The sequence below is a fragment of the Macaca fascicularis genome, chromosome 15 (genome assembly GCF_037993035.2).
Source record: "Macaca fascicularis isolate 582-1 chromosome 15, T2T-MFA8v1.1".
Taxonomy (NCBI): Eukaryota; Metazoa; Chordata; class Mammalia; order Primates; family Cercopithecidae; genus Macaca; species Macaca fascicularis.
In genome coordinates this window covers 119,387,846-119,410,451 of record NC_088389.1, presented here as the reverse complement: position 1 = coordinate 119,410,451, position 22,606 = coordinate 119,387,846, and the positions used below count along the sequence as shown (strand labels likewise).

The window sequence follows — 22,606 nt, the reverse complement described above, 5'->3', positions numbered from 1 at the left end:
CATCCCATACCACTGTCCTCCACCACCTCCTAACACCGTCATCCTCTACTACTGTCCTCCACCATGTTCTACACCATCGTCCACCACATCCTACACCATGTCCTCCACCACCATCCTCCACCACATCCTACACCATGTCCTCTACCACCGTCCTCCACCACATTCTACACCATGTCCTCTACCACGTCCTCCACCACCGCCCTCCACCACGTCTTCCACCACCATCCTCCACCACCATCCTTCACCACGTCCTACACCACCATCCTCCACCACCGTCCTCCACCACGTTCTACACCACTGTCCTCCACCACATCCTATACCACATCTTCCACCACCATCCTCCACCACCGTCCTCCACCATGTCCTATGCCACCATCCTCCACCACCATCCTCCACCACGTTCTATGCCACCATCCTCTACCACCACCCTCTATCACGTCCTCCACTGCCATCCTCCATCTTCTTTGTTTTACATTGTCTTCCTTGCTGTGTTCATTTCCTAGGGCTGTTATAACAAAATGTCAAAAACTAGGTGGCCTGAAGCAACAGAAACTGATTCTTTCACCATTCCAGAAGCCAGGAGTCTGAAGTCAGGCAACAGCAGAGCCATCCATACTCTAGGGGAGATTCCTTCCAGCTTCTGGTGGCCCAGCCATTTCTTGGCTTGTGGTAGCATCGCTCCTCTCTCTGCCTCCCCTTCCTATGTGTTTGGGCCACTCTTCTTGTCTATTATAAGGACACTTGTCCTTGGATTTAGAGCCCTCCCCAATCCAGGATAATCTCATCTCAAGATCCTTAACTTAACCACACCTGTAAAAACTCTTTTCCACAGGTTCCAGATGGTCAGGGGGCATGACTTTTGTGGGGGGCACCCTTCAATCCACTACAGAGGTGTATTTTTATTTATTTATTTATTTTCAGTGTCCACTGAAACTGTCCCTAGATCCTAGGGCAGGGCCTTGTGCACAGTAGATGCTCAAAAAATGTCTGCTAAGTAGAGTCTTCAGTAAATATTTTGCACATTTTTTGTGTGTGTGCTCTTGTCCAAGAATTTCCCTAGGCTATGTACCTGGAGGTCAAATCACTGTTTTGGACATCTTCAACTTTTCTGAAATGGTCATTTTACTTTATAATTCCACGGGTAGTATACGAGGTCTCCTTTTGTTCAACAATTGACAGTTTTAGACTTTTAAATTCCCACAAATCTGATGGGTGCAAAATGCTATATCCTTATTACTTTAATTTGCCCTATCCGGGGCTAGGACATGTACTAAGAAACTCATCATAGCAGAGTGGCTGAATGTTGGATTTCTTATTCTTCTCTGATTAAAAAAAAAAAAAAAAAAAAAAAGGAAAGAAAACTGGATCAATTCAGAGTGCATGGCTACATTGAATAAACAAACTAAGGTTGTCTGACCAGTCTGAGATTGAGGAGCCCTCATCTCTCTGGTAGAATTCATTAGTTTTTGATATTCCTTTTAAGGAGTGTGGGTTATCAGCTCACTAAGATGAAAAGACAGCCAATCTTATTTAGCAGGACTTTTCCTCATTTGAGCAGTGACTTCGAGTGTCTTCAAGGGTCCGCATTCCCTGGCCAGCTGCTCTGCAATGTGGCTGGATCAGAGGCTACCGGTGTCTGGATGAGTGGCCACTGGAGAACCCCAGATGGACTGTGGGAGCCAAACCACCCTGGAGAGGCTGATAGACAGCACCTGGGACCTGTGAACCGTGGGGCTGGGGTGTGGTTTCCTGAAAGTGGGGCATGGATCCCGAGAAGTTTTTTGCCTCGGCTCGGGCAGGGTCTCGCTGTTCATGCAAAGCTTGCCGAGGCAGTGGCCTATGCCAGAAGTGTGCAAACAGCTCACTGTGTGGGACATGAAGGCTGGAGCATTGGCTCACAGTTCTAATGTGGAAACTGAGGATGGTCTTAGTCCATAATAGCAGAGGAAGGACACGATGGCTGCACAGCAGGCAGGGCTCTCCGCTGCCAGCCCACGTACTGGGACGTGGGGTGCAGCAGTGAAGCGAAGTGGGTTCTCAGCTTGTGTGAACTAGTTTTAACTAAACTAAACCTCGGAGAGAAACTGTACATTAGGGATTATGCTCATCATGGCAGCTCAAACAAATAAGAAAGAAATGGAAGAGCTGGCTGGGCATGGTGGCTCATGCCTGTAATCCCAGCACATTATCACTTGAGGCCAGGAGTTCGAGACCAGCTTGGCCAACATGGTGAAACCTGTCTCTACTAAAAATTAGCTGGGCGTGGTGGTGGGCACCAGTAATCCCGCCTACTAGGGAGGCTGAGGCAGGAGAATGGCTTGAACCCGGGAGGCTGAGGTTGCAGTGAGCCAAGATCACGCCATTGCACTCCAACCTGGGTGATAAGAACGAAACTCCATCTCAAAAAACAAACAAAAAGAAATGGAAGAGCTGGTAACATTTACTTCCATTTTGAAAACTTCACAGGCTGCATTTCACAGTAAAAACACTGATCATCTACTCATGTAAAGTAAGAAATCAGTCCTTCCACATTCAAAGTGATTAAGAAATGTATTTCCAGGATGGAAAGATGAATTTTTATCCATCGTAATAACCTAATGTGGTTGTGTCTTGAGATACTAACTGACAGTGTAATGCTTTCACGGCTAACAAGACAGCTTAAACTTTTATTTTTCTCTTTATTTTAACCTTCTTGAAGACAAAAGATATCTTTTAAAATATATTTTTATAATACACATAATATTAATACAGGAACGCATGTTAATAATTTATAAATAGACACTTATTAGGGATGCATGGTTGGAAAGTTCTTTGTGGTAGGCATGAGTGAGAAGCAGCATGGATACCTGTGACTTAAAGAAGGGGTTCAGTGGGTGTGACGGGCATTCCTAATATCCTGCACTCCTATCCTTCCAAACTTGCAGAAGATGGCATCTGCCAGCCCTCTCCTGCTTGGGAGATGCCCATGACGGTTCTGTGTGACAGTTTGGGAGCAGAACAGAAGGTGCATTTGGTACTGGTGCAAGGCCCTGCTGTCTGTTTCTTCTGCAGGTTGTGGGAAAGGCCTTGCGTTGAGTTCCAGGATCAAAAGATCAAACCAGCCTGGGCCACTGAGTCACCACAAGAGGATGGCTGCCTTAGAGAGGTGCCCAGAAATGAGTGAGCAAGAATGAAATGGTTGCTTTCAGCCAGAGACATTGGGATTGTTTCTTACTGTGGCGTAACTTGCACACCCTGACTCACAGAATAGGTGTCACAGGGAGGGTGTTGAGAGTGTGCTCAGATGAACAAGCCTCGCACCAGTTTACTGGAGGCCCTGTTGTGGCAGGCAGATGGCCAGGGGCAGCCCTGAGCACCAAGCTGGGAGCAGCTACTAGCCTCTGGACTTATTTGGGGAGATGAAGCTGAGAACTGGCAGTCTCATGGATTGGGATGCATCTGGGCACTGCCTTCTCATCCGCCACTGTTAACCATTCTTCAGGGAGCAGGAGATGAGAGTTGACATGCCAGGAGCTACCATATGGCAGAAAGCCACCATGTTCCCAGCTCCTACAGTGTGTCTACAGGGCCACAACACATTCCTAAGGGAGTGGTTTGCTCTCAAGTTGCCCATCTCAGGTATGGAGTAGTCCTTGTGGTGTGACCTGCTGAGAGTCCCCTTGCTGATGTCGTTGCTCAGTTGGCTGCTCTGGGGCAGCTTGGGCTAGTCCTCTTAGAGAGTGGCTTCAGCTTTTTTTATTGGTCGGGGCTAAGCAAGAGAGAAACGATTGTTGGCAAAGGATCCTTGCTTCTAAGTAAATGAACTATTGCAGGCCGTTGGTACGAGTTTCACCAATGGGCAGTTTCCCCAAATGAGAAGGACTGTGGAATTCCCTGTTTAGCTGACCTTTGCATTGAGCTGTTTTAGATTTTGTGTCATTTGGAATCTCGATTCTGTGCATGAACGCGCCGCACATCTCTCTCGGTTTCTTCTCCGTTGCTTCTGAACGACATCTTTGGTTTTGTTGTTTCCTCAGGGAGAGGTGAAGCCCAGCAGGCTTGATGACTGCCTTTGGGGAAGGCCTCATTATTTGGTGCACACATCAAATCACACAGGGCAGGCTAGAAGACAGTGACTTTTGGCTAAGTGTCAACACTCTCAGAAGAAATACCAGGCCCAGGGAGACAAAGTCCAGGTTTAACTTTGGATTTGGAGTGAGTTTCTGGAACGTGTAGAGGCCATTTTGTAGAAGGAATCCTCAGACCAAAGCAACAGGTGACTTGTTTTCTCTGTTCATTGAGGACTCTGCCAGGTGCCAGGAGCTGCAGGCATGTGTTAACTCCCGAGAGTCCATGGGTCTGCTCACTATCTGCAGGGCCTGCCGCCCTACTAGTCACTTAGAGCAACATGGCCCATTTCTCAGCATGTAGAGTGCTTTTACCTCAAGCCCAGATCTGCTCCAAATGTCCTGGACCTTTCCCACAGAGGCCCCTTCCCAGGCTTCGTGCTCTCAGATGTGTAGAAGGTTAGTGGCGTGTGGATGAGATTGTACAGCCCACTCTCAATAGATCGTATTCTTCACTCTTCATCTTAAAGGCTAGGGTACCTATTTTCTCCTTAAAAAAATAAGCTACCGTTTCTGAGCCTTTTCCAGTCTTTTTTCTGGTTCTCCAAAACACCGACCAGCCAGTCCTGTTGGCTGGTGCTGATGCTGGATGGCAGGGCCGGGGGGGCGTGGCACAGGACAGGTCAGGGGAACGAGGTGTCTCACTGGCTTTCCCTCGCTCAGGCCTGGACTCCTACTTCCTTCTTAGCTGGATAGATGGTTGCATGTGTACCTGTCAATGACCTGCACAACTGTAACAGCTGCTTGGTATTGCTTTGTGATGACCTGGGGGCAATACTTAGTAAATAATGTCAATACTAAAATAATATCAATAATCGATCATCAAAAGGCAACCAGGATGCCTGAAACTTTGTAGACAAATCTCTTGGCGATATCTAAAATAAGACTGCGGTATCCAAGGGGTTGCATTGCCACCCAAAGCAGCAATACATTCGCACTTGCTCTTCCGAGGAAATACATTTCCTGTGTCCACAGAAGTCACCCTGCCCTGGATTCTGGGGGAGAAGTAGCTGAGGCCCCAGGGCCTAGCTGGCTGCCTCCGGGGTAAAGTCCCAGTGCTGCGTTATGCTGAGAGGCTCCCCACTGTGCAGAGGCAGCGGTGTCTGTCTCTCTGTCCCCTCCCTGACAGCTTTCGTCTTTCCAGTATGTACTGGCTTCTCCTATAGGCAGGGCACAGTTCCGTGTCTCCCTAATCACTGCCAGGGCTGGGGAACAACTCATGAGGAAATGCGTCCTCCTCACTGCAGGGACCAATGCGGCTTTTGGAGGAACCCTCCTTGGCATGCGATTGTCTGCAGGAGAAAGGTGAGGTGTGATAAAGGCAGCTGTCATCCTTCCCAGGAATTCCCGAGAATTCCTTTCTCCCATTGGTGAAAAGATCATGCTAGGCTCCTCATGGCGACAGCCCTGTGGCTTTTTCAGGAGGGACATGTGGACGCTTGTGGTAGGGCAGGGTGGAAATGGGTCTGGAGACTAGAGGTATTTTCCAGGACCCTGGAGAAAAAGTACTATTTCCTTATGAGGCAGAGGCTGGCCCTCTTTTCTCTGAAAGTTTCACATAGATAATCCCACAGCCTTGCCACTAGGACAGCATGTCCTTGTGTAACAGCTGGTGCCTGCTTCGAGCATAAGGACTGCTCCAGGCCTCACCACCAGCCTTGGAGTGGCCTCATTTTGGCCTACCGCCACCCCTAACTTTTATCTACTCTACACAAGCTGCTTTTCTGAGAATCTGCATGAATATCCAGTCTCAAATTTATGTAGATGCATGTGTCATGTTAATGGCATGTCACACTGATAATTAATATCTCTTTATATTCATCTTCGAAGGTTTCCTTATTGTTTTGAGTGGCCACATAGGGTGGTCAACACTTTACCCCCACTAAGAAGTAAGTGAACAACTTGCTCTAAGTCCACTGAATAAATCAAGATTCATTCATCAGGTGCTGGTTCCAGTCCGTTTTTTTAAGGCCTCATGGGTTTAAAGGGGCCTAGTTCACGTCGAGATCAGGCTCTTTGTCATGCTGAAGTCTCCTTCTAAACAATTTTTCCCTATTGACATCAGAACTGATGCTTTATAGACTCTAAAGAAATTGAAGACCATCAAACTGAACTTGAAAATTATTTAATTTATTTAAAAATGAAACCTATAATTTTGTAGACAATAGGCTATTAAGAAATGCATGCCTACTGTGAAATGTTGTAGCCGTAGGATTCCCTACCCAGAGATGAAGCTGCGGTTGGATCTGCTAGGACATATTATGGAAGAAGCATGCACTTCTCTGTCCCTCTGAACCTCAGCAAGGGCTCTTTGTAGAGGAGCCCAGGTAGCACCAGTGTCTGTCTCTAATAGGCCCATGTCACTTGCTTTCCCAGCTTGTCACATTTTGGAATGCTGTGATGGGCTGGCCCAGGATGTCATCGGCTCCATAGGACAAGCCTTTGAGCTCCGGTTTAAGCAATATTTACAGTGTCCTACCAAGATTCCCGCTCTCCATGATCGGTGAGTAGTGCTGTGACACCATTTGCAATAGCCTATGTGGGTTTCATGACCTTTCCTCTTGAAACCACGTCCCTGAGCTGTGCTCTGGACAGGCACAATTAATCACAGGGCTTCCTGGGCTCTGAGACACCTGGTTGGTGCCGGGATATGGCACAGAAAACCAACAGATGGAAGCCAACATATGGATGATGCTTTGAATGTGTAGAAAAACATTTTCTTGAAACTATAGTGACGGTCGCCAAGGTTACAGAAAAGCGACTTCATTATAAATTTTTTTGTTCTGTTTCCTCTGCAGCCATGTGATGCTTCCATATGTCACCTCTTCGGGTCTGTGTCACCACCGGTTCTGTGTGTCCCATTGTCCTTGTCATTACGATTAGCCAAAGTCGTGCTGCAAGAGGTCCCCTCCGTGAGGCACTGTGCTGGCTACCAGCATAGTTTCTGCTTCACTGGCCTTTGCAGCTTAATGACTTGGTAGTTTGTTTACCTTCCAGGCGGCCCTGAGCAAGTTCTGTAAACTCCTTGAGTCTCAGCAGCTTTATCTGTAAAGTACGAATAAGAGTGGCACCATAGGTTTTTTTTAATGTTCAACAAAATAGTGAGTGTGAAGAGGAGTTGGGAGATGTTTAGTTTATTATAAAAAATGTTCAGGTTCTATCACTGAGTTTCCTTAGGATGTAAGAATATTCCATACAGCATCAAGCATTAAAAGAAAAGTAATATGGGGCATTTCGGTCGTTCAATATTCTGTCCTTGATTGAACTTGCATAATGAAAATCTATTCTAATGGTGTGTTCACCATAAACAAAACTTTACTATTCCTAAATTTACTCTGTACTTTTTTCAAACTTCTAAAGCCACATTCTTCTATGCCTTAGTTCTAGAGTCAGACTCTACCTTTGCTTTTATGATTGTGAAGCCTTCTTTCATCTCCCTTCTCAGTCTTTGCCTTTCTTCAAAGAGACTTTTCATTTCTTTTCCTCTTTCCCTGGAGAATTCTGTTTAAGACATTCATTTTGGAGGTGCCTCTGCAGGACCCACCGTTTCCACGTTGCTAAAAACTTCACTCCAGAGGTTGAAAATGCTAGAATTCAATTCTCCCTTATGGCCATCACATTAAAAACAATAATAAGAAAGAAAGAAACTTCAACAAATTGGGACAGGAAGACGTGTATAGAAGAGTTAGAGGCAAACAGTGACAGCAACCCAAATGTAGGTAGGAGAGTGAGGAAACATTTTTTATTTTGTGTATAATAGGACATAATAGTTAATAAGAATTCACCAATATACATGTACTACCAGCATAAATCTCAAAATTTATAGTGAAATAAAAAAGAGCAAGTTACAAAAGGATATGAACCATTTATGAAAATTTTGAAAATATACATGATTGCATCTATAGTATATGGATAAATAAATATGTGGAAAGAGTATAAAAACATACACAAGGCCAGGCACAGTGGCTTGTGCCTGTAATCCCAGCACTTTGGGAGGCCGAGGTGGGCGGATCACCTGAGGTCAGGAGTTTGAGACAAGCCTGGTCAACTCAGTGAAATCCCATCTCTACTAAAAATACAAAAATTAGCTGGGCATGGTGATGCACATCTGTAGTCCCAGATACTTGGGAAGCTGAGGCAAGAGAATCACTTGAACTAGGGAGGTGGCAGTTGCAGTAAGCTGAGATTGTGCCACTGCACTTCAACCTGGGCAACGAGCAAGACTCCATCTCAAAAAATCAGACACACAAACAACAACAAAATAATGCAAAAATACTATACATAACTCCAGGATATGTGAGGACATGGCAGGGGTGTGGGTGGATGGGTTGTGTTTGACTGTATTTGTCAAGCATATCCCCCTACACCATTTTATAATAAAAATGTTCCAATATACACAAAGAACTGTATAGACACCATCTAGCTTCTACCATTAACATTTTACTTATAATATATCTGTGTATCCATCCAACATAAGTTTGCCAAATTTTATTAAAAAGGGAAGCATGTAATTGATAAAAGAAAAATTTCAGCGAGATTAAATTTAAAGGAGTTTAATTGAGCGATGAACAATTCACGCACAGAGCAGCCTCCCAGCCAGGATAGACTAGGGGACTCCAGGGCAGCCACGTGGTGGAAGAAGATTTATGGACAGAAAAAGGAAAATGACCTACAGAAAATGGAAGTGAGGTTCAGAAACAGCTGGATTGGTTGCGTTTGCCTTATTTGAACACAGTTCAAACAGTTGGCTGCATTTGATTGGCCAAAACTTGGTGATTGGCACAAGAGTAGGCTACGGTCTGTTTACACCTCCACTTGGATAGTTCAGGATGTACAGAGAAACCTTTAGGCCAAATTTAAATATGTAAGGAGGTAGCTTTAGGCTAAACTTGATTTAACATAATAAATCAAAAAGTTAACATTTAATCTCCATGGGGGATGCATAAGTATATTTCATGTTAATTATTATGCTAGCCTTTGTTTCTGAAATGTTGAATAAGAGCCAAATAAATGCTCTTAAGATAATACATACAAAAATGAATGGAAGGAGTTAGTTTAACTACCATACATACTCCTTTGGCAGTGTACCTAAAGTATGAAGTTCTGTACATGTTTGTATATGGTGAAGTTTGAAGGACTTTTGGGGAAAGAAAATATAGTAGACAGGATCTTATCCACTGAGAAAAATGTTACCTCCAAATGCAAGTATTGGCATATCATTTCCGTTTTCGGTTTTTTTTTTTTTTCTTTTTTTTTTTTGACGGAGTCTCACTCTTTCACCCAGGCTGGAGTGCAGTGGCGCGATCTCGGCTCTCTGCAAGCTCCGCCTCCTGGGTTCGTGCAGTTTTCCTGCCTCAGCCTCCCGAGTAGCTGGGACTACAGGCGCCTGCCACCATGCTTGGCTAATTTTTTGTATTTTTAGTAGAGACAGGGTGTCACTGTGTTAGCCAGAAAGGTCTCGATCCCTTGTGATCCGCCCGCCTCAGCCTCCCAAAGTGCTGGGACTACAGGCGTGAGCCACCGCCCCCAGCCGGCCTATCATTTCTAAAGCAGAATAGCGACAAAGGGCCCTGCCTGTAGCTTCATACTGTCGGTGACCTGACACCCGCCTCACCTCATCCTGCAGAGGCTGCTGGTGTCTGCAGGGTACTGTCTGAGAGAGGGGCGAGGGGAAGCCCTGCCTTCCGTTCCAGCTCCATTCCTCCAACTGGAAGCAGCCTGGGAACATGAGAGAACCCCACTGCATCCAGCTGTTCCAGCCCCATTCTCTGGGGACCTGACCTGTGGCCGTACTGGCAGGTTTTCCTTCTGGGATGCCGAGATCTTAGGGGCCAGCAAGACGGGGGCTTCTGTTTTGGAGAAGTTCTTGGATTTTCTACTCAATCTCTCAGGCCATGTGTCTCCATACAGGGAAATATTTCCTGGAGGTATTAGGATTTGCTACATTCAGCTTAGTTTCTTTGGGGTAGAGATGAGGACAGGTGAGGGTAGAGGGAGTGTGGCAGTGTGAGGCCGACCAAGCTGTGCGTTCAGCGTCGGGGAGTCAGGCTTCTCCGGTCCTTCTCTCGCTGCAGGTGAGTGTATAGATTTACTATTTGTGAATTTTTGTTGTTGTTGTTCATTATGTTATTACTGGGGAAGAGACTCTGATCTGGATATCTGGATTCATTGCACATCTTCAACTGGAAATAAAAAATAGTACTTTTTTTTTTTTTTTGAAACAGAATTTCTCTCTTGTTGCCCAGGCTAGAGTGGCGTGGTGCGATCTCAACTCACTGCAACCTCTGCCTCCTGGGTTCAAGCGATTCTCCTGCCTCCCGAGTAGCTGGGATTAGAGGCGTGCACCACCATGGCCAGCTAATTTTGTATTTTTAGTAGAGACAGGGTTTCTCCATGTTGGTCAGGCTGGTCTCAAACTCCTGACCTCAGGTGATCCGCCCATCTCAGCCTCATAAAAGTGTTAGGATTACAGGCTTGAGCCACCGCACCCAGAAAAAATAGTACTTTTGTATAAATGGATTTTTGGCCAGGTATGGATTGCAGGATTATGCCTGTAATCCCAGTACTTTGGGAGGCTGAGGCGGGTGGATCGTTTGATCCCAGGACTGTGAGACCAGCCCGGGCAACATGGCAAAACCCCATCTCTACTAAAAATACAAAAATTAGCCAGGTGCAAGGGTGCGTGCCTGTAGTTCCAGCTACTCAGGAGGCTGAAGCGGGAGGATGGCTTGCCTGGGAGGCAGAAGTTGCAGTGAGCCGTGATCACACCACTGCACTCCAACCTGGGTGACAGAGCGAGACCCTGTCTCAAAAAAATCAATCACTCAATCCATCAGTGGATTTTTTGGTATGGTCTGATTTTTCTTGGAGGATTTTCCTTGCAGAAATCCAAGGGTATTTCAACCCAAAACCGAAGAAGACTTTGAAAAACAAATCAGATGCCACTAAGACTCCATTTATTATTATTTTTAAAATTGATAATTCATATATAATCAAATCGCCCTTTTAAAGTTTACAATTCAGTTGATTTGTTATATTCAAAAGTTGTACAGTTATCACCATTAATTCCAGAACATTTTCATTACCCCCCCAAAGAAACTCTATACTCATCAGCAATTACTCCCCATTCTCCACTCCCTCCTCTCCTGCCAACCACTAAACTACTTTCTGTCTCTATGGATTTGCCCATTCTGGACATTTCATATAAATGGAATCATACTGTATGTATCTGGCTTCTTTCACTTAGAAGAATATTTTCAAGATCCACTCATGTAAGATCTGTCAGTATTTCTTTCATTTTAGAGTTCTTAGTAATATTTGAATGTATAGATATATCACCTTTTGTTCATCCAGTCATTAGTTTGTGGACAGTTGGGTGCTTCTACCTTTTTTTTTTTTTTTTTGAGATGGAGTCTTGCTCTGTCACCCAGGCTGGCGTGCAGTGGCGCGACCTCGGCTCACTGCAACCTCCGCCTCCCAGGTTCAAGCAATTCTCCTGTCTCAGCCTCCCGAGTGACTGGGATTACAGACACGTGCTACCACGCCCGGCTAATTTTTGTATCTTTAGTAGAGATGGGGTTTCACCATGTTGGCCAGGTTGGTCTTGAACTCCTGACCTCATGATCTGCCAGCCTTGGCCTCTCAAAATGCTGGGATTACAGGTGTGAGCCACTGCGCCCAGCCCTACCTTTTAGCTCTTATGAACATTGCTGCTGTGAAGATGTATACAAGTTTCTTTGTGGACATATGTTGCAATATTCTTATGTATATAACTGGGAGTGAAATTCTGTGGTCATATGGTTATGCTGAAACTGCAAAGCTATTTTCCAAAGTGGCTGCACCATTTTACAGTCTCATCAGCAATGTGTGAGGGTTCTAATATCCCCATGTTCTTATCAATACTTTTTCTTGTCTATCTCTTTGATTATAGCTACCCTAGTGGGGATGAATTGGTCTCTGGTTGTGGTTTTGATGTGCATTTTCCTGATGACTAATGATGTCGAGCTTCTTTTCTTGTGCTTATTGGCCTTTTGTGTATCTCTGGAGAAAAGTCTGCTCAAAACCTTAGCTCCCTTTTAAGATCGGGCTGTCTTTTCATTGTTGAGTTGTAGGAGTACTTTATATATTCTAGATACATGTCTCTTTTAAGATACATGTTAGCAAATATTTTCTCCCATTTTGCGGTTTGTATTTTTACTTTCTTGACATTGTCCTTTGAAGCACAACAGTTTTTTCAAATAGCAGAAGGGAGAATTTTGAGAGGTTCATATTCTACCATTTTCCCTCTTATCACTAAATTTCCATTTTGTAGTTGGTTTTGTTTGGGATCAATTTCATGGCTTACAAAAATGTGTGCTGTCCCTTGAGGAGCTGGCTATCCTTAGGCATAATTTCTTTCTTAATTAAAATGTCCTTTTACAAAAGGACCTCATTCAAACATGACTGAAATGTTCCAGTGAGTGAAACTCTGAATATGGCAGAGATCTTTTGCTAAACCACTCGTCTGCTTTTCATCTATGCGTGAGACCTGGATGGCTGAAGAGGCACTGACTAAACTCTCTTTTCTTGATAACAGGCGCTAACATTAGATTCGTTGGTTTTGGCTGCAAGCTCAACTTTTGGCTAAAGCCCTTGGAAATCTTCCTTTAACAGAATGCAGAGTCTGGATGAGCCATGGACAGAAGAGGAGGGAGAAGGCTCAGACCACCCGTACTACAACAGCATCCCAAGCAAGATGCCTCCTCCAGGGGGCTTTCTTGATGCTCGACTGAAACCCAGACCCCATGCTCCTGACACTGCACAGGTAAGTCTTATATTTTTTTCTCTGTATAAGGAATGGAGGCTAACTCAACTTTATTTCCTTTTGTTTTGTTTTTTTGTTTGTTTGTTTTATTTCAGGCTGATGTTCTATTCCATTTTTAACACGGTAAATCGTGAACTTTCTCTCACTGGATTTCATGAGGCATGCAGATGAGGAGAGGCTTTGTGTGTGTTAACATCATAAAGCATTAGCCAAACGCTTTGGAACTGTGTTGTGATTCCTGGGATATGAGTCTGGGGGTGTCCTCTGTACCCTCAGATGTATTCCATCATACTGTGATCTCAGTGAGGGAAAGAGAGAATTTAAGATTTTAAAAAGGCTTGGGAGGCATTGGGTTCTCTGAAAAGGAGTGAATATAGACCCTTAAAAGGATGAGAATTTTATGAGTTTTCTATTTTATTCATTCCCTTGCTTTATGTCCAACTCAAAATTCTAGTAAGGCAATTGCTTTCTAGAGTTATGATATTTCTATTTTGTTATAGGAAATTTTTAACATTACTACCTTTTGTGAATGATAATGGCACCACTAAAAATGGCAAAATAACATCGAGCTCAGGGATCTGACACTGAGAGGGAATTTCCTGATTTTTTGAAGGAAGTTTCCTGGTTTACAGAGTGGACTTGCCCAAGTGTGAACAATCATGGGCGTATGTGTTATGTGGGAAGTGTGTTCTGACACATAGATACTCTGTAATTGAAATTTATTTTAGGACATACATATGGAAGAGCTTGATTTACAGTCACACTTCGGGAGGGGTGGTGGGGGTAATGAAAACAAGGGGGGGCATGTGTAATTTTGATGGAGATGCAGCCTTTTCCTCACACTCACACAAACTTATTTCCCAAATCTTAATGCCAACCGTGAGGCATGAAGGGAAAATTGGGTGTATCAGAGGATTTGATCCACCTTAAGCATCAATTTGCTAACTGTCTTGTGGCTTTCAAAAGTGGGGAAATGAGAAGAAAATAATTTTTTCGTTCTGTGTTATTTACATATGTCTCTAGTTTGCAGGAAAAGAGCAGACTTATTACCAGGGAAGACACTTAGGAGACACCTTTGGTGAAGACTGGCAGCAAGCACCTTTCAGGCAAAATGAGAGACAAGGTGAGATGGGTGAGAAACACAAAAGACACTTTTCAAAAGTAACATGCTCACCACTGGATCGCCTATTTTCTGTGGACTGACAAAATGACCCCTGGATATATTTGCTGTGTGTGTTGCTATAGAATCCTGACTAGACCATAGAAACAGAGGCAACAATGTGGCGCAACGCGCAGTGGTGCACGCCTGTAATCCCAGCACTTTGGGAGGCTGAGGCGGGAGGATCACCTGAGGTCAGGAGTTTGAGACCAGCCTGACTAACACAGTGAAACCCCAACTCTACTAAATAAAAAAAAAATTAGCCGAGCGCGGTGGCAGGTGCCTGTAATCCCAGCTACTTGGGAGGCTGAGGCAGGAGAATCACTTGATCCCAGGAGGTGGGGGTTGCAGTGAGCCGAGATCACGCCATTGCACTCCAGCAAAACCCTGTCTCAAAAAAGAAAAAAAAACAAAACAACAGTGTTGTAGACATCTCCTGGCACCAATTATGTGGTGCCTCCCTGCAGCTCCAGGACCATTCACACCTCGTGGGCACGCACTGCCTCATGCCCCTGAGACTGTACACCTCCATGCTGGGAAAGCTTCCATGCCCAGGGGTGCTGAGAAGTTGACATCTCAGGCACACCTTCACCCCAGTTTCTGATGGGAACTCGTGAGGCAACTCTAAGGTTGAGGTTGAGCCCCAGTGACTCCCACAACAAATTGTTGCCTTTCCTTCCTTGTCTCATTCGCCTTCCCTTTACTCAGGGTCCGCTTTTTGGGGAATGTGAAGCCCCCTACTCTAAGCTGGGGATTGAGGCAGATGTGGTACCAGGGATATGCATCTCTCACAGGCCCTGGATACTCTTAGAGAACACTGCTGCATCTTACAGTCGTAATAACATGCACCTACATCGTACCTTATAACTAATGTTGATATAAGTGTCTATAAGTCACATATCTGCAAATGATTCAAATATATTTAGATACAGCCATAATAATTTAGATACAACTATCTAAGAAGTAACTGCTAATTGCTCACGTAAGTCTTTATTCTCTAGACAGTTATATATACACATACAAATATGTATGAATGTGTTTATATCTCAGTCTAATCCTTTAAGAATGTCTTTTAATTTTAACCTTTTTCCCTTCTCAAAAAAATTTATAACTCTTTCAATAGCTCTGGGATCCTGGCTACTAAGTCCGTAAGATCTGAAGGGGATGGGGGCAACTGATGCTTCTGTGTATCTAAATTTAAACATATTGGTTTAATATTGAGGCTTATTCCTTCATTATAGCTATTTATGCCAGGAAGCAAATGACAATACATTTTTTAAATGTCCTCTGTGTAAGAGAATTTCATGTCTTGCCTGCCCCAGATGCAGGAAGACCCACAGTGCTGGCCCAGTCAATAAAACATAAGGCCTGGCAGAAGCCACCACATGTTCTGCCTCAGAATAGGCTGGAAATAGCAAATCAGAGTCATAACTTTGCCAGAGGGGCATTTTCACTATGGCTATTTATCCTTGTTCTATATGCATTTAAAATGTATTTCCATAACATGTGTGTGCATAGACATATAATAACTGCTAAAGAATAAAGGAGACACATTATTTCTGTTATATATTTACTTTATTGCAAAATATGTCAGGTTTATTTTAAAATAGGTCTTGTTTTTGATATATTCAAGTTATTCCAGCCAGATCGAGAACAGATGATGTAGCAGAATGAGCTCCTGGCCTGGAACTTGAGACTCAGAGCTCTCAATAAATTTCCAACTCTTCTTTGAAAACAATAAATAGGTGGGGTGTGGTATCTCAGGCCTGTAATTCCAGCACTTTGGGAAGCCGAGTCAGGAGGATTACATGAGGTCAGGAGTTCCAGGTCAGCCTGGCCAACATGGTGAAACCCCGTCTCTACTAAAAATACAAAAAATTAGGCAGGTATGGTGGTGCGTACCTGTAATCCTAGCTACTCAGGAGGCTGAGGCAGGAGAATCACTTGAACCTGGGAGGTGGAGGCTGCAGTGGGCCGATATCATGCCACTGCACTCCAGCCTCTGCGACAGAGTGAGACTCTGCCAAAAAAAAAAAAAGAAAAGAAAACAATAAATATCTTTTCTCACAGAACAAATTAGAATGTCACTTATTAATTTGCTGGCAGATATTATCCCCAATGGACGTGAACTTCAGGTATTACCATGGCACATGTTCTCCTGCCCCGGCTCAGCATCTGCTGTCATCTCCGGTGGGAAAGGGTAGTCAGGAAGATTATACATTTGGGCTCCTGATCTTCTCCTTTTAACATATTGTTTGTGAAATTCTTTTCTAAAGGCTGATTGGTTTGCAATGTACACAAAGGTGTAAACTGCAAATAGCTGTTACTAAGCAAGGACGCGTAATCTGACTAGACTCTTCAATATAGAAAGCATGTTGAGAACTAGGAGAGTAGAAACACAGTCCGTGCAGGTGGTGCTCCCCAGTGAGGGAATGTTAGCACGACACTTCATTCTCACACCTACAGGCTGGGAGACAGTGGTGTGCTGGCGAACGTCCAGCCACAGGCTCTTGGGAACGCTTTTTAAAAAGCCCTGAACCAACTCTTGCCAGCTGGATTGAGCTGGCTTCAACACAGCACCGCCCATAGGGTGTGAAAGACACCCTCTTTCCAGAAATGTGAACGCCACAGCGTGTTCTTGTGAACATGTTTATGTAAGAAGATTGGAGACAGGGCGCACACGCAAAAAGACTCCGAGAAGGATCTGAGCAGGCGTTCTCGGGCTACTAGGTCTGGGTGACAGAACAGCCCGGGCCCAGCCTCAGCAAACCCATTGCCTAGCTGTGAAGTCCCATGAGGCAGCATCACTGCCTCAGCAGAGGGGGCTCTTCCCTTGCACACCCACCCTGGGCTTCCTTCACAGACCCAGAAGCAGTAACTGCAGCCCTATTTTGTAAGGAAGGAGTCTCTCAGTTCCTTCCTACAATAGAACAGAGCTTCTATTGTATTGCTTGAATGAAGTTAATTTATAAAGCATTTGCTTACATTAAAAAAAAAAAAAAAAAAAACCGAGATCAATTAAAATAAGGCTTGTGGTCCTTCTGCTCAGTTATCTGATCTTGAAGCATTTGTCAAGGAGAGGAGGAGACCAGGCATGTTCTGCCTGCCAGGCTCCTGCCGTCTTAGGGCAGCAAGGGCCAGAATCTTTGCTAAGGCCATCGCAGTGGAGCCATCAAGGTGTCCATCCTGACATTGGCTGGCAGATCCCATGTTGATATGAAGGACTGGAAAACATCTTGGCCAGGTTACAACAGTGTGTGGTGACAAGCTCAGAAGAGGACAATATCACCGATAGGAATCTAAAGGAGGAGTTTTCCCATTTGCAGGCGGAAGAGCTTCTCTGTGAAGGGCTGGATGGCTTGAACAGTGTCACTGTCATAAAAGAAAAGGGGCTCACTTTCTTGTTGCAGGGTCCTTGGACATCTACAGCATGCCAGAAGGGAAACTGCACGTGGCCCCCACAGGAGAAGCACCCACCTACGTCAACACCCAGCAGATCCCACCGCAGGCCTGGCCGACTGTGGTCAGCAGCGCTGAGAGCAGCCCGAGGAAAGACCTCTTTGACATGAGTGGGTTTCTGTTTGTCTCTGGTTTTCTTCTCTTTTGAGATTGCTTTTCACCCTGCCTTTTATTTGAAATCTGTGTAATTACTAAATTTTCTGATAGCAGGGTTTTGATTAATGGTGATGATTAGCTGTACTTTTCTGGGGGATGATTGGATTTGTTTAGGATTGTAACCCTCTCTGTAGTCAAGAGACAGAGCAATTTCCCCTTCTTTTTGGAATTGACATTCCTCTTGAAGATCTGCAAATATATTGAGACAATATACGTACACACAAATGTTTATTTATTCATTTAAATAGTAATTGGCTATTATGTGCCAGCTACTGTATTAGTTGCTAAGGATGCAAAGATGAAATGGCATGGCCCGTGTTTCCACAGAGCTCTCGGTCTATGAAGCAGACCAACATTTAACAGATAGGCAAGAAACTGCAACACACCCCTCTCTTATGAGGGTTTTCTCTCTTTCTCCCCTCCTCCCACTTGCTCTCTCATTGTTTTCTCTCATTTTTTCTCTCTCACTCACCTCTTACCCCTCTCCAAATATTTACTGAACACTTACCATTTGTCAAATACTATTCTGCTTGATGGAGATACACAGGAAAACAAAACCAGCAAAGTCTCTACCTCATGGAGGTTAAATAAACAACTGTATCTATTACCAGGTAGTGGTAAGTGCTCCTCAGTGATGAAAACTAAACAGGATAAGGAGAGTAGTAGGAATCTATTGCAGACAGCAATGTAGTGGGATGTGTACCACGGACTTTCTGTTTGTAATATAGAGTGAGGAAATTAAATCATTCATGAACTGATTAACGAAAGTGAAAATTTTTGTTAAAGAATTTTGAAAGAGCATCACAAGCTCACAAGAGCTTTATATCCTAAAATTTTCTTTTCATATTCCTTGAGAATTTTATAGGCTGAAGAGGGAGGGAATGGAGACTAGTTCTGAATGAGTTTCTACCATGTGCTAAACACCTATTTTTAAATTTTTACTGGTAAGTATTATGATAACTACTGTTACCTTTATTTTACAGAGGAGGAAATGAAGAATCCTAGAAGTTAACTAACTTTATCATTTGTGAAAGGCAGCCTTGCTGGGCCAATACCTGTGATTTGTGGTGTTTTCTATGAGTGAGGACAGGGTTAAGTGCCTTTATAATTAGGCAACCTCATCACAACAACACTGTTTCTCCCTAGCAAATTTGACTTCCCAGACACACTGGAACCCCATTTTGACTTACAAAAATCATCTAAGCCAGAACTGTAGAATCTCAATGCTTGAAGCCACCTTCAATGCTAGATCACCTAATTCAGTCCCGCCAGTGCCTTTATTTTTAAAAATGTGAAAACAGCTTGAGAAATGTGAAGCCACTTTTTCAAGATGCAAAGCACAGTGGTAGCTCTCCAAGCTTCTGCTGGAGTTGTTTTAGTACCTCCAAACTGCAGTTTAATAGTTCCATATTTGGTTAGACCATTTTTACTGTTTAATATAGTCAATTTACCAATGTCTCCTGGACTCAGACCCTAAGGAAAGTTAGATTGGCTGGTGTTTGGGATGAAAAAATGAGAACCAGAGCTACCCTTTTCCCATCAGTTAATTTCTCCTCTTGCTCTCAAAACCTAAGGAGGGGAAACAGCATGTAAAAAGAGCCTTAGAAAGGCTGGTGCCAGTTGAAAAGTGTGGAACTAAATAAAGCCAGCACTCTGTGTTCTTTATTTTGAACCAGTAGCTCTACATAATAGTGGTGCTGATGTGACGATGGTGGTGATGGTGGTGCTGCTGCTGATGGTGATTTTGATGGTGGTGGTGGTGGTGATAATGATGGTGATGGTAGTAATAGTGATGATAGTGCTGATGGTGATGGTGATAATGGTGAGGTGATGATGGTGGTGATGGTGGTAGTGGTGATGGTGATGATGATGATGGTGGTGGTAGAAAGATGGTGATGGTAGTGATAGTGATGGTGGCACTGATGGTGATGGTGATGATGGTGGTGATGGTGATGGTGATGCTGCTGCTGCTGATGATGATGATGGTGGTGGTGGTGGTGACAGTGATGATGATGATGGTGATGATGATGGTGATGATGCTGGTGGTGAAGGTGGTGGTGGTGATGGTGATAATGATGGTGATGATGGTGGTGATGCCGATGGTGGTGGTGGTGGTGATGATGGTGATGGTGATAGTGATGATAGTGCTGATGGTGGTGATCCTGCTGCTGCACCTGTTACTGCTGCTGCTGCTGTTGCTGCTGGTGACAGTGATGGTGATGATGATGGTTATGCTGGTGACAGTGATGGTGATGATAGTGATGATGACAGTGCAGATGGTGGTAATAATGGTGATGATCCTGATGATGCTGATGGTAGTGGTGGTGGTGATAATGGTGAGGGGATAGTGATGATGATGTTGATGGTGGTGATGCTATTGCTGCTGCTGCTGCTGCTGGTAGTGACAGTGATGGTGGTGACAATGATGGTATTGATGATGGTTATGCTGGTAACAATGGGGATGATGGTGATAATGGTGATGATGATGATGGTGATGATGGTAGTGATGCTGATGGTGGTGGTGCCAATAAAAGTGAATGTGGATATAGTGGTGATGGTGGAGATGATGCTGACGATTTTGATGATGTAGATGATAGCAAAGGTGGTGATGGTGTTGAAACAGTATAATACAAATGATAATTCCAGGTAATCAGGAAAAAAGTCAGATGAAAAAGAACATCCACAAACATAATTTTTGCCAATGATTCTAACTTATTTTTATCTCCAAATCTGTCAAAGATTAATAAGCGTCAAAAAGAGCTAATTTTAGTTTCATTTATTCACCTCACTTCTGCCCACCCTGTACTAACAATGAGCAAGTTTGGCTTATTTTACAGCATTTGTTGACGATAGTGAATGAACTGTGTCCCAGGAGCAATGCTGGGCTCTGAGGGTGTAGTTATGCTCAGGAAAGAACTACTCCTGTTCTTGTGCTGCTTATGTTGTGCTGGGTAGACAGCGTAGGCTGAAATAATCATCGCACTACCTTCCACTTGCATAGCACTGTGTGCAGTTTTCAGAGTTCTTTCATACACACTACCTTATGTGAAAATCGAACATAGGAATTTAGTTAGACATGCCTGGCTACTTCTTTTGCTGCTGGTATTTATTGTTAGAGCAGCCATCTCACCATTCACACATGCCTTGCACTGAGAAGTGTGCTCTGAAGGGGATGAAACCAAGTGTGGTCTCAAGCACTCATTCGAGAGCCTCGTTCCACAGGGAAACAAGTGAAGGTTAAGGGGAGGTGGAGCTCCTATCCTGGGGCAAGTCACACAAGAGGCACCCAATACCCATAAGCTTTCTCTTTTAAAAATTTGCCTGATGCAAAGATTTTGAAATAAATCTTTGGTGGATCGGGCTCCTGTTTTGCATAAAATCAAAGCTTTGTAGCTTATCTTTCCCTTTGGTATTGGCAGATTTTTATTCCGAATTTGTTAAAGAGGCTGGCTGAAGTTCCAGAGAAAGTACATGGCATGTGATATTCATGGCCTCCTGCAGCATGCAAAAATGAAGTCATTCCAACTAGCTAGACAAAGGGTGTGCTTGACTCCTTGGCACATAGCACAACTCCCAGCTGTCTTGGGAAAGCAGACTCATCAGAAAGGCATGCCAAAATTTGGGCTGTGCTTTTCAATGCTTGTTATGATGGCTCTTGTTATATTACCAGCCAGCTAGTTTTTTCCAGTGGTTTTTGTTTTCCCCTTCTGGAGGAGTTGCCTTTGCATTTCCATCTCTCTCACTGTATTTTTTTTTTTAATCATTTGCTCTTCTTGAGATTGACTTGTTGCTGGTCAATGTTGTTGATGACAGAACCTTTTGAAGATGCTCTCAAGAACCAGCCCTTGGGGCCCGTGTTAAGCAAGGCAGCCTCCGTGGAGTGCATCAGCCCTGTGTCACCCAGAGCCCCGGATGCCAAGATGCTGGAGGACCTGCAAGCTGAGACTTGGTACCAAGGAGAGATGAGCAGGAAGGAGGCAGAGGGGCTGCTGGAGAAAGACGGAGACTTCCTGGTCAGGAAGAGCACCACCAACCCGGGCTCCTTTGTCCTCACGGGCATGCACAATGGCCAGGCCAAGCACCTGCTGCTCGTGGACCCGGAAGGCACGGTGAGCACCCAGTGGGGATGGGGTCGGACCTGCTGATGGGCGCAGACCTGCCTTAAACAGTCTCCACTTTGTCAAATGACCTCCACGTTCCCACCTCTATCCACAAGTGCCTACCGAGTCCTTCAGGGGAACCCAGGGACAGACAACTCCTGTCATCAGGCCAGAGCCAGGAGCCAGTGGTCAGGGTCCCACACAAGTTTTAAAACTTTTAGAATTATGGCCTAGGCTGAAAGCCTTGACTTTTATGTCCTTTAAAGTAAATAAATACAGAAACTGAGAGCATTTTCCTTACAAACATGTTTCTAGTGGACAAGGAAGTACAGGCGTCTAGGCTTTTAATATTTACCTTGAATGCTTCTGTCAAAAAGTTGAATCACTGAGGATTTTGTTCTAAGGCTGTAAAATGTGATGATCAGTAAATGAAACCCCCTTTGCTAAGTCTCTAGTTTTCCCGTTTAGAGAAGTAACTCCTAGTGATGTTGGCCATCCCTGGCACTATAGCTGTATCTGAATAATCCTGTAGGTTTCCCTGAATTTTTCATCTTCCTGTCAAGAAACACATTCGACTTTACCTGGGGCATAGTCCAAGAATTGCTAAGCTTCATAAATGTAGTTAAATCAACCTAACCGTTGAGTGAAATTCCAGGATTGTTTAAAACCTTTTATCCAGTGAAAACAACGAAGCAGGGTAGAGTTATTTAATAGGAGTTAAAAACATTGCATTTTCTGATTGACAGGGAGGGATGAAGCTTTTGTCTTCAGCTGGACTGGAACACAATTAAACTGCATGAGTCGGGGGTGGGGGTGTTATCCA

General features: G+C 44.3%; 1 protein-coding gene across 8 annotated transcripts in view; it reads left to right on the top strand.

Moving 5' to 3' along the window:
• Positions 1-22,606, top strand: part of SHC3 (SHC adaptor protein 3) — a 309,673-nt gene that overhangs the window by 255,011 nt on the left and 32,056 nt on the right. For 7 of the 8 annotated variants that reach the window (XM_074017818.1, XM_074017817.1, XM_074017813.1 and 4 more), the window contains 5 exons: positions 6,483-6,609; positions 12,759-12,909; positions 13,933-14,032; positions 17,479-17,637; positions 21,497-21,792. In XM_074017818.1, the coding sequence (XP_073873919.1) occupies positions 6,483-6,609; positions 12,759-12,909; positions 13,933-14,032; positions 17,479-17,637; positions 21,497-21,792 (833 nt within the window). Of the gene's footprint in view, positions 1-6,482; positions 6,610-6,904; positions 7,754-12,758; positions 12,910-13,932; positions 14,033-17,478; positions 17,638-21,496; positions 21,793-22,606 lie in introns of those variants that run through there. The other variant, XM_074017820.1, reaches the window with a different exon arrangement.